The sequence below is a fragment of the Ostrinia nubilalis genome, chromosome 22 (assembly GCF_963855985.1).
Source record: "Ostrinia nubilalis chromosome 22, ilOstNubi1.1, whole genome shotgun sequence".
NCBI lineage: Eukaryota > Metazoa > Arthropoda > Insecta > Lepidoptera > Crambidae > Ostrinia > Ostrinia nubilalis.
Genome location: NC_087109.1, coordinates 4,954,134 through 4,966,686, shown reverse-complemented (window position 1 = coordinate 4,966,686; position 12,553 = coordinate 4,954,134). Strand labels below are relative to the sequence as shown.

At 36.1% G+C, this 12,553-nt stretch overlaps 2 protein-coding genes across 2 annotated transcripts in view; one reads left to right on the top strand and one right to left on the bottom strand.

The window, feature by feature from the left end:
- The window catches only part of LOC135083032 (inactive dipeptidyl peptidase 10), a 255,916-nt gene that overhangs the window by 80,087 nt on the left and 163,276 nt on the right, over positions 1–12,553 (bottom strand). The gene's annotated exons all lie outside the window — the stretch shown is intronic.
- On the top strand, positions 3,613–9,190 carry LOC135082958 (piggyBac transposable element-derived protein 4-like). Its single transcript, XM_063977726.1, has 7 exons — positions 3,613–3,706; positions 4,826–4,921; positions 5,186–5,284; positions 5,366–5,434; positions 5,531–5,617; positions 5,704–5,840; positions 6,198–9,190. The coding sequence occupies exons 1-7, from the start codon at positions 3,699–3,701 to the stop codon at positions 8,012–8,014; spliced, it is 2,313 nt and encodes a 770-aa protein (XP_063833796.1). The 5' UTR covers positions 3,613–3,698; the 3' UTR covers positions 8,015–9,190.

The window sequence follows — 12,553 nt, the reverse complement described above, 5'->3', positions numbered from 1 at the left end:
ACTCTATTTCCTTGTCTACAGTCACACTACAAGTTATATTATAGTACTTGTTTAGAAATTCTTAAAACTACACTCTTAATTAGGGTTTAAGTCTGCCTTAAGCGTTGTCTTAACTCTGTCTCAGTGATTTCCAAAGGATTGTGCCCTTTTTTGCTTACCATTGTCTTGGGGCATAACTTCAAGATTTCTTGAGTGCGACTATTGTCTTGGCCAAGACAACGGCTGGAATTAGGCTACTAGTCTTCAAGATATCTTCAATGCCTTATGAAGATAATCTGTTGCTACTTGGGTTCTATGCATACTAAAGACCGGGGTGGTTCGTTGCATGTCAACTAGTTTTCAAAGAGATTCCATTCTTGTATGCATTTTTCTTATGTTTTATTTTTATAAGTCACTAGCTTTCCGCCCGCGGCTTCGCCCGCGTGGAATTTTGCCTGTCACAGAAAAACTTTATCACGCGCGTCCCTGTTTACCGCGATAAAACCGGGATAAAAACTATTCTCTGTCCTTTCCCGGGCCTCAAACTATCTCTATGCCAAAGGATGATGGGCACTTTTCTATGGAATCTGGGCGTAAAACCAACAGAAATGTAACTACTATACTTGTTAGGACTTAATATCAGAAACATATTTTCATATAAATAACTACCAAAAACTCCCGGGTTTGCTTGGAAATTGACATAATGTGTAATAGTAATAGGCTTTATTGCGCAAACAAAAAATATTATTAATTAATATACTTATCTACTTACATTTTAAATACATTAAGTTATTTATCCATTATTATTATGTCCAACAGTTCAGGAGTGGGGCCAACAAATGGTATATTTAAACCATGTTCTACATTATAAGCGTAGGACCTCAGATCATAGAAGGGAATAGATGTGAAACGGGGGCGTGGCGCGTGTCTCCGCGATATGCCCAGAAACGAACATCGCCCGCGACGCCAGGTTAGTCGCGATTCAGTCGTACTGAGGAAATGTTCTCCGATATTGTTGGATAATGCGTCGTAACGTGCAATAACATAAGTGAAACGAAGAACTACAGGAACAATGAAGTCATTTACCACATGTAAGTATTGCAAATCCATTGGTATTTTGCTTATAAATAAAAAAAACTAAACATTTTTACGAACGGATTCAGTGCCGTGACATTTACTGCGATATCGAAATTAGTGGTGATAAAAATTCAAACACGTTGTACATTGACGATTTAGTTAGCAACCACTTTATGTCATGCGTAACTACTGCGCAATGTATTTTATTTCTTCCGATATCCACTGACGCGTGAAAATACACAGTACGGCCGCATGTGCCGGTCGTAACATAGTGCAGGGCTCGTGTTCTAATACGGTTTCCTATTATCGATAAATAGAAGTAAATTATTATTTTCTATTTTCTAATTTTGAATGAAAACATCATGAGTTGCTTGCGATTTTTAAGATTTTACAAAAACAATAACAATAGTAGAAGGGATTAGTAACTGTCAACTATGTAATTACTATAAGAGCTAGTTGAAAGCCTAATATAGGCATTATTTTTGATAAACATAGGCGGTACGAATTTCGCCATAATTAAAAAGTTAATGCGCGATAGTAGTTAATAATAATTACAGTGATCCTGTTATTATTATTAAAGTAAATAATAATATATTACCAATATTGTAAATACTGGTAAAAATCGCAAGTACCTACTTAACCCATGACTTTTCATACAAACTTTGTCAGTCTATAACTTCTATACTCCATCGATAACGACATTGAGCTTTGGTTGGGGTAAATTAATTTAAGGTAACTTCATTTAGTCCCAATAATTGATTCTGAGTTTTTCGTCCATACAAAATGGAACTGACTCCTTTATGCAAAAATCGTTAAAGAACATAATAATAACGTATAATAATAAAAAGGTTTTCATACAAGCATTTTTTAAACCAATTTCGAGCCTTGCCCCCAGGATTTAAAGTATCGATATCTTATCGAAACCATTTTATCTTTCTTCTCTCTAATTGCTTTTTTCAAAGTGTGCGTCACGTCACGCGGCCATTGATTGGCCATAAGGCACGCCTTCTGGCCAATCACAGCACTTTTAAGCCGGTTGCACATGTTGTCGTAGACTCTCAGTCGCTTTGTTTTTACACAGTTGAATGTGTGTGTGGGAGCTGTGGTGGGGGAAATGTGGGGACACTGGTTCTCGTTGTAGTTACGCGCGACTTCATATCTATTCTCTTTCTATGATCTGAGCGTAGGACCATACCTAGGTACCATTTAGAGAAATGACATGAACACAATCATGTTTCAATGGGATTTCTACCAGTTAAGTTGTAGTGTTGTCGCATAATCGATCACGGATCGATTTATTAATCGATATTGCCAAATAACGATTTATCGATTAACAATTCGATTAATCGATTTTATTCATTACCATCATTACTATCATTTGATTGTTAATTCAAAATTCCTTATTTTCAGCAATATAATCGATTATTGTAATCGAATAATCGATTATGATTTATTCGGTATACATACTTACTAAATCGATAGCATCGATAGTAAGATATGATACAATACTCTCAATATGATCGATAAAAGCAATCTAATTGACCTAATACTATTTTTATTACCATTAGGGTAATGTGAAATACTATGGAAACTGCATATTCAACGACCTCTATCTCCGTATCCCCGCGTATTTCAGGATTGTTGTCATACTATGAAATGAAGTACTAGTATTAAGCTTTAATTTAGTATACTTTTTGTTTCTGTTGGTTTAACGCCCAATATGCCCATCATCCTTTAAAAATCGGTTCTGTGGTTTAGGCGTGAAAGCAATACAACAGACAGACAGAGTTACTTTCGCATTTATAATATTAGTATAGAAGTAGGTAGGTATATGTAGATTGTGCAGGTTAATTTAATTATGAAGTTAACATCGTGTGTTTAATTTTGTTATCAAATCTTACTAATATTATAAATGCGAAAGTTTGGATGTTTGGATGTTTGTTACTCTTTCACGCAAAAACTGCTGAACAGATTTTGATGAAACTTTACAGTATTATTGTTTATAACCCAGACTAATTTATGACGATCTGTGACAAACTAAATTTCTCTTGATTACTAATGAATTTGCTAGTAACAAAAAAGTGGCACCATTTTAAAGACTAGCCCCCTTACTAATAAAACATACACGCTTGTTGATCAGTGTTTTAAAGTGACGTTTAGTATGGAAATGTCATTTTAAAACAGTGATCAACAACTGTGTAACTTTTTATTAGTAAGAGGGTAAACTTTTAACTTTAAATTGATACCAAATTCATTTAAATCACACCAGTATTTAAAAAGATGTCTGTGGCGTGGAGCATATGCTCCAATGTCAAAATGGCAGCGTCTGTGGGCTGGAGCATAAATGCTCCATAAAAACATGGGTTCAAATTTCGCGGCACAGCTCGCTCATTTTTTTTTTAAGATTGCATTAAGCTTACTACAATACGTTCGTATCGAACCGGGCTGTATAATAAACAACGCCTTGGTCACTGCCTCGCAGGAAAGTAAAAAGTTATCTGTCATCAATGTTACTCTATTATTTTCATTCCGCCATTTGCCTCCTTTCCGCCGTGACTACACAACGTTGGCAGTATTGAAGCCATTCAAAATAATAATAATAACGTTGGCAGTGTTAAAATATTATAAATTTGTGTTAAATCATGGAACGGTAAGTAACCTTAAATTATTTATCTACTTTGTGAGGTTTGTTAGCAATTTTTATTGAAAAAAGCTGTGATTAATGCAAAAGTACCCTAAAGTCTGTTCGCCGAGAGTTGATAAAAAAATGAAATATCAGAGGTTCTAAACTCATTATAAATTGCGGCCCGCTAATTATTTTTGTCGATATAATGATAAAGTTGGTAGATTATCATTATTACCTCTTTTAAATTTACGGGAATTATTCCGGTTAGGGCATACGTGGGGATACGGATCAAACACGTGGCGTCCATGTGTTGGATAAAAAGTATTTCATTATTATCAAGTGGCTTATAGTGTATCCCAATGTTGGGCAAAGCCCTACCCACTGTCATACCATTCATTTCGGTCTTATGTAAAATAAATCTATTCCGTTTCACACATTGCGTTTCACACATTGCGGCCCGCCGGCCGGGGCGCTTGACGACAGCTGCGTGGCTCGTACCATGGTACTCAGTGCGCGTTGTGACAAACGACGCCCGCCATACAGAATGCGATAATTAAGCGACAGTCGCTATTGCAAGACTCTCGGCGAACAGACTTTAGGTATGAACGACTTCTGTTCCGATTCAGTGACTTTTTAGTGATCTAAATCACCACCAATCTCTAAATGTTTTTTTTATTAGTTGCAGTATTTATCATTTAAGATAAAGTGTAAGCATGAGGCATATTAAGATGTAAGACGTGAGAAATATTTCGTGGATCAAATGCTACATGCTCACAGACGCGGTTTGACATTAGTTTGAAGTTTGTCTGGTGACGGTTGACTAATATGGATTAAGCCGTTGTTCGGCTTTTTTAATATTATTATGACTTTAAATTAAATTGACTTTGTATTTTTTTTGTATTTACGTCGACTTTTTATTTTTATTAACATTAATAATGAATTTAAAAAAAAATATTTTAACTGTCATTGGTATTTTTTATTTCAATGTACTGGAACTTTCATGATGAGGCACACAAACTTTTTTTTTTTTTAGTTTTTGTCTGCATCCATAAATTTTTTTTCATGCCAATTTCTTTTTACTTACATTTTGTGTTTTTGAGTTTGCTTTGCTCATTTGTTTTTTTTTTTTGCATGTTATTATAGTGAAATGAGAGGAGGTCGCACGCGTGGTGGCGAAAACGCACGAGGCGCACGAGGTGGTGGTAGTGGTGACGCAGGACGGCCATCAGTCTTGGAACCGTAATTATCGCCTTTTACTTTGTTTTGTGTGTGTGGTGCACAATAAAGTGTTTTTATTATAGTCTTGATTCACTTAAATGGTCTTAATTAAAAAAATGTACAATGTAATGATTAATTTATTATTATTCCAAGCCAAGTGAATGATTTTACTAAAGTCATTGTTATTATTATTTTAGAATAGTTTTAATTTATCGGCATTTTTGTTTAATATTGTCATACTCATATAGTTAACAAATAGTTGATGCGAATGTTATTTTTTTTTAGGATGAGCAGCCTGGACGTCAGCGAAGTGCCGCAAGGCAGTGGCCTGGAGCGGCCGCTCCACGCTCCCAAGAGATCAAGAATTTTGCGCTCGGCAACAGTGTATGTATTTAAATGAAACCCTTTTTTTATCATTATGTATTCATTTTAGTATTGACTTAACGTATTTAATTTATGTTTTAGTACCAACATTCGAGAGCATACGGGAGCGTTGAGCACTGCTGACGATGCTGGGCCGCCGTCGGTTCCAATGTAAGTTATTAAATATTATTATTACATACTTTTAAAACTTTGAATATAGGACAACATAAGGTTTATTTTCTGTTCTTATACAATATTCAATTTCAGTGACATTCCAACTGATGTGCCATCATCACTGCCACCACCAGACCCCGCACCCGGACTGGAAGAGCTGGAGGCGTCGTCACCGGCACTGTAAGTATAGTTTTTTTTTTTTAAAAAACCACACTTATTTTTTTTATTTGTCTGTGGTAATAAAATCTATAATTTCTTTAATACAGATATTTGGAATGCGGTGGTAGCGGCGTGTCCACTCCACGTGCTGCGGGGAGTGGGCCGTTGACGCCACGAGGCGATACGAGGCGTAGTTTGTTGGAACGTCCGAACGACCACGAAATAATGGAACATCTGTTCTATGGTAAGTTAATTATACAGTTTTCACCAAATCTAACAGCTCGCCACCTTCCATCTGAGCAGGGTTCGAAAATATCCGATATTTATGATATATATCCGATATATATCGGATATATATCATAAATATCCGATATTTATGATATTTATCAGATATATATCTGATATATATCATAAGAATATTTTCGAACCCTAGGTTCGAAAATATCCGATATATATCCGATATTTATGATATATATCCGATATATATCGGATATATATCATAATATCAGATATATATCCGATATATATCGGATATATATCATAAGGATATTTTCGAACCCTGCATCTGAGTATAGCTAATTTCGTTTTTTAATTTTATTAGGAAGTGAGGAAGATTCTTCGGAGGAGGAGGACGGGGACGCTCTGCCGATGCCAATTCCGCGCACGGTACGAGCGTTCCTCGAGGATGAGTTCCGTGGGGAAGAGGGGGCCGCACCAGCGGCCCTTGATTTTTCATGGCCTCCTACGCACTTCACCCCCTCCGTCGAGCCGCCTTCGCCCACAGTTCAGATGTTGCCAGCGGTCCCGGTCTTGCAGCCAGCGGTCCCGGAGCCCGCAGTTCCGGAGCCGGAGGTGCCGTCGGCGTCGTTCAATTTGGATAAGTTTGACTTCCAGTGGAGAGCTTTCACTCAACCTCAAATCGCACCTGAGTTGAGGAGGGAAACGTTCTCCGAAATTAATTGTGGACCCACTACTCCGTATGCCACCCCATATGACGCTTTTGTAGCCATTTGGGATCAGCAAATTATGGAGCACATTGTTGTAGAGACAAACCTGTACGCCCAACAGCTAGCGGCAATTATGATTCAGTCCAACACTATGTGTCCTAGCAGTAGGATAACAAAGTGGGTGGACACGACTGTCGACGAACTGTACGTGTATTTCGCCATAACCCTAGTAATGGGGATTGTGGTGAAATCGCGTATTGAGGAGTACTGGAATTGTTCTCGTGACATTTTCTGTACTCCTGAGTTCCCGACAGCGATGAGTTGTGATCGCTTCTTGTTGTTGAGTAGGTGTCTCCACTTCCAAGACAACGCGTTTTGCAATCCTGGTGAGCTAACGAGAGCTCAAGCTAAATTGTTTAAAATTCAGCCTATCGTTGACCATTTAAATATTAAATTCTCCCATTTGTATACATTGGATCGAAATGTGGTACTTGATGAGAGTCTGACGATGTGGAAGGGGTGGTTGGCCATCAACCAATTTATTGAAAATAAAGCAGCAGCAGTCGGAATCAAGAGTTTTGAGCTGTGTGAGTCAAAGACCGGATACTTGTGGCGTTTTGAGGTCTATTCGGGTCACGAAGTAGCCTTAAATGCTCAAGCGTCCCCAGTCTCTGGGATCATACCCTCAATAGTCTTGAGGCTACTGAAGGGTCTCGAGCACAGAGGCCATACGGTATGGATGGATAATTATTATAATTCTCCTGCACTATCCCGGGAGTTAAAGTGCCGTGGGTTCGACTGCGTGGGGACGCTACGCACGAACCGCCCGTTCGTTCCCACGGAACTGATGCACCTTTCAAAGGGCAACAGGGCTGTCGGTCATGTGTGTGGCTGTACCTCAGGGGACGTTGATCTCATTGTATGGCGAGATAAGAACAGTGTGGCTCTTACCTCGACATACCATGGGTTAGCTACCGTGAAGTGTGGCGCCACCCTGAAACCGACCGTCATCGCAGATTATAATCTGTGTATGGGGGGCGTTGATCGTAAAGATAAAATGCTGGCGATGTATCCCCTTGAAAGGAAGCGTACTTCCGTGTGGTACAAGAAATTGTTCCGGCGGTTGCTGAATGTGAGCACATTAAATGCCTACATACTATACAAATCCCAGCAATCAACTACTCACCGAAGTTTTCGCAAGACTTTGGTGAAGGAGTTGTTGTCACGGCACTCTCCACAACCCAGGCCTACGCCCACTATTACACACCACACTGAAACAGTCAGAAACACACAAGGCTTCAAGCACTACCTGAAGCAGTACACTGCGTTGGAGACCTCCAGCCACCGGCGGAACTGCGCGGAGTGTGGCAAGCGCGTCACATCGTACTGCAACGGGTGCGAAAAAGCGCTTTGCGTTTTTTCATGCTTTGAGCCTTACCACACAAAACTGTTCAGAAACACTACACAGTAACACTTTTTTTTTGATGGTATTTGTGTGCGTATGTTTAGTAACCATCGTAACAGCTTTTTGTTGTAGGTATAATAATTGTCCATATATCGTAGCTGCTTTGTTTTTGATGGCTACATTTTGATCCCTATATTTATTTATTTATGTATAGTATTTATTTATGTATGTAATGTATATTTTACCTTATTTATTTATTATCTTATATTTATTATAATTATAAATAGGAGAATATCGCGTTTTTTTCTTTTTTGTTTTAAGGATTGCAGATCGCGTTGTCTTTTTTTTTTTTGTACCCGACTTCAATATTATGTACTGTTTTTTGTATGTATGTACACCGATTGGTGTATGTACTGATTTTTTTGTACACGGGTCAAGATTGGTGATCAGATTTGATTTCTTTTTGTTCGATGGTCCTACCTTGGTTCCTTACAAATTTACAAATTTTATTTACATTGAAAATTATTAATAACTTGAAAAAATCGAACTGCCTAATGCGGCCTTATTATTATTGCGTGCCTTATTTACTTTTACCATTCGTTTACATTTGTTTACTTGGAGATCTAAGATGTAATTTTCAAGATACCTTGTATTACCCTGTGCACATGTTTATTAAAAAATTGAATTGTTTTTTTGGTTTTTAGTGCACGTTTTTTTTTTGTTTTTAGTGCACATTTGTTTTTCTTTTTTTTTTTTTTGAAGTCGGTACAAACTGGAAGTCAAACCCTCTTATCTTAAGTTAATTGTGTTGCGTATTGATATTTTTTTTTTGTTTGTTTAAGCATTGCTTTTTTGGTGCAATCTCTAAGGAGAATGTTTTATTTTGTTTGTTTGAGCATTGATTTTTTGGTACAATATCTAAGGAGAATATTTTATTTTGTTTGTTTGAGCATTGATTTTCTGGTACAATATCTAAGGAGAATATTTTATTTTGTTTGTCAAGTATAAAGTGTTAACTGTAATTGTTATAAAATCATAATTATCTATGAATATTGTAAAAAATATTATTTATAGTTTGTTCTAGAAGACTACAGCATTTCTTTATTTTTTAATTTTGTTTAAGATGTTGAATAAACAACATTAAAAACTTAGGTAAAAGCTGATAACAATTTAAAAGAAGAATTTTTTTATGTTTTAATTATTACATTATATTTCTTGTCTGTGATGTTACTATTTCTTTCAATAAATAAAATACATAATAAATTAATGGATTTGTTTTTATTAACCTACTATACATATAACTTGAAAAAATAAAAAAATAAAAAGCCCGTAGAGGTCATGGGTTCGATTCCCGCCTTAGGCAGTTTTTATTTTATTTTATTTTTTATTATTTTTTATGTGATAGGAGGCAAACGAGCAGACGGATCACCTGAATCTGAAGTTTCAGAAGCGACTAGTCGCTAAGAAGTTTTAATATCTACTTTTGCAAATATGCAAAAATGTGCGAATTTTCATGTCAGCAATCGCATTCAAAATATTTTCCCTCTCCGCTCCGCTCCTCTCTGCTCCGCCTTGGTTAAAGTAGATATTTTCAAATGATCGATTCAGATAAATTAATATTGTCTCATGAAAACAAAATCCAATACTAATAATTAATCTTTCAAAATGTTCCAACAATATACTTCTAACATCCCTTTTTAATAAAATAAAATTTCCAGAGACATTAATAATGTGTGTGTGAAAAATAGTCGGAAGCCGTCGGGAGGCGTTATCCATACTATCTTGACTCATTTTGGCCATTTTTGTTTTTTGTCTGTTTTTGGTTTTTGTTAGCATATCTCATGAATTTTCTTAGAAACCTTGCAAGATGCTATGTTCAGATTAAACCTAGGTAAATCTATGTAGTTTTGAAAATGTAACTTTTGTTTTTAGATTATCAGTTCTAAACATGCAGAAATCCATGTCTTGTAACTTAGCTTGTAACTACCGGTTTGTAAGCAAAAAAACATACCCTTTTTTGTTTATCTCTCATTCAAACTCCATACATTTGTTTGTCGAGTGTTGTCGAGCTCAGTTTTGATGGTTCTCAGGGTACTGAGTTTTTCTATGAAAGTTTCAAACATGTTTTGTTGAATAAAGTATGAAGAGGGTTGGTTTTTTGTATCAAATCTGTTAAAATGTGTGTTGGGGTCTTTGGTGCAGTATATCAGCTTTATTATAACATTTCTGTTGGAAAAACTAAAGAATTAGGTCAAGAAACTAATACTGATACTGACTGATAGAACCGAAGATACTAATTGAGTTTATATAAACAAAGGTTTTTACGTAGCCGTATACCCCTGTCTGTGGCGTGGAGCAAATGCTCCACAAAGACATGGCGTCCGCATAGGGTTGCCAGGGGTTACCTACACCATATCGAATTACAAATGATCGAAAATCAAAATATCGAACACGTTTCATCGAACGATCAGAATATCGAACGATCAAAATATCGAATGCTCAAAATATCGAACGTTCAGAATATCGAATTTACAAATGATCGAACGATCAAAATATCGAATGATTAAAATATCGAAAGTCGATCTTACGTTGCATAGTAGGTATAATAGAAATATGGAGGTAAGGGTTCCTTGTTGACTATGGTACCCAAAAGTGGAAAATAAAAGAAATGTGTTTAAGAATTATGTTTTATTTACATTAATCGTATGACATTTAATTAAAACCTCTATATTGCTTTTTCGATAATAAACGACAATTAATGACATTAATTGCATGTGACATGTCCGGCTTTTAGGGTAAAATGTCCGGCCAAATGAAGCACAGAGTCCGGCTTTTGTGTTTTAGGACCTGACAACCCTGTAGATCCGCAAGATGAGAGGTCAGATTGTCGATAAACCTTTAGCTACTGAGGTGGATTTAATTTCACGTAAACACTGACGTGGGGGCCTGAGAGGCCCGCACATATGTGTGCTTATATTTAAAAATATAAAATCTTTTTAGGGTTTTATGTTTAATAATTATTAATAGTGGTTATGTTTAAATACAATAAAACGATTTTATGTAAATTATTTGTTAATAAGTACGTATTATTTCAATATTTAGAAAACATGTAGCATTTTTGGCAAAAATCTCATGAAATCATGATTCACAAAGTTATCATGAAAAATATTCATAAATTCAACAAATCAACTTAGAATCTTAATTTTCAATAGTCTTTTTAGCTAATGATAAATCAGTAATCCTAATATGAAATAGGGGGAAAAAAATTACACACATAAAATAGTGTGAATTAAACACAGTCTGGATAAACTTGCTTTGCTCAGAGAAGGAAGCCATACATGTTTTTAAAATGTAGATTTCATTTGAATCTTCAAAATACATGTATTCATGTTGTTTCATCGTTTAAATCTTGATAGACAGGTACAGGCTTATCATTTTCTAGCATACGTGCCAAAACTACTGTTCTTCTATTTTTCGTTAAATGCTGGTTATTTTTACTTCCGAAATACCGCTTTCTCTCGGACGACGTACTGTGGGCTTCATATTATAGATTTATTCAAATTATTTCAAGAAAAGACGACAACTAAATGAAAACTATAAACAAAAAAAGTTACGCCAATACTGAGGTGGGGGCCTGAGAGGCCCACAAGAAACTTTAAAATTAATTTACCTACTGAAATTGCGCGTGCAATCACGTGCACCGTTGTTGACAGCCTCGGCGCAATGAAACTCGAAGGTACTAAAAGATTCGGGTGTGTCGTGCACGTAGGAGAGGAGAAATTCAACAATTTGACTTTTGCAAGGCCTGAGAGGCCCCCACGTCAGTAGTTAAAGGTAAAATAAAATACTCAAGATTAAAAAACAAAATTTTCGGGCATTATTTTTTTACGGATTTGTGTTCAGTATCAGTAATATAGTTACCTCTGTAAATATGGCAAGAATGCAAAGTAACACCTCGACAAAATTACAGCTCCCTAGTGCCAATAGTTTCCACATATCGAAACTATAAGGGTTCCTTGTCAGGACTACGGAACCCTAAAAAGGTCGTTTGTACTTGGCCCAGAACCGTAAACGGTTAACAAAATGAAAAACTCCATAAACATAAAAATGACGTCACCGCGTGTGCTGCCATCTGCTGCGGGCGACCGCAAGCGACCGAGACGGAGTGACCTCGGATGCTTGACGCAAAGTGAAGATTAGGGCGTTCGCACATTAGATGTGATTATATCCTGCCTGTGTCATTGTCAATACACAATTTTATTAATCTTACCGTATATTGTCAATTTATAGAAAAGTAAATATTATTACACCGAATAGATTTGTGATTTTGTGTCACTTAGTTAAGATGATAAAATTAATTAATATGCAAAAAAATATAGTCTTCTTCTTAGCTCTATTTTATCTTTTTTAAATAACAATAAAACGAATATCAACTTGGAGCGTATTGTGGAAACTAGCATAGTTTTTGAAAATGCTTTTTATTATTTTAAAAATAGTGCGTACTTACCCCTATTCAGGGCCATAGTTAAGAAAATGATCCAACACATCGAGTACCTACCTACATATACGGCCTATACCTATTTGGCAAATCTTTTATGACTATTT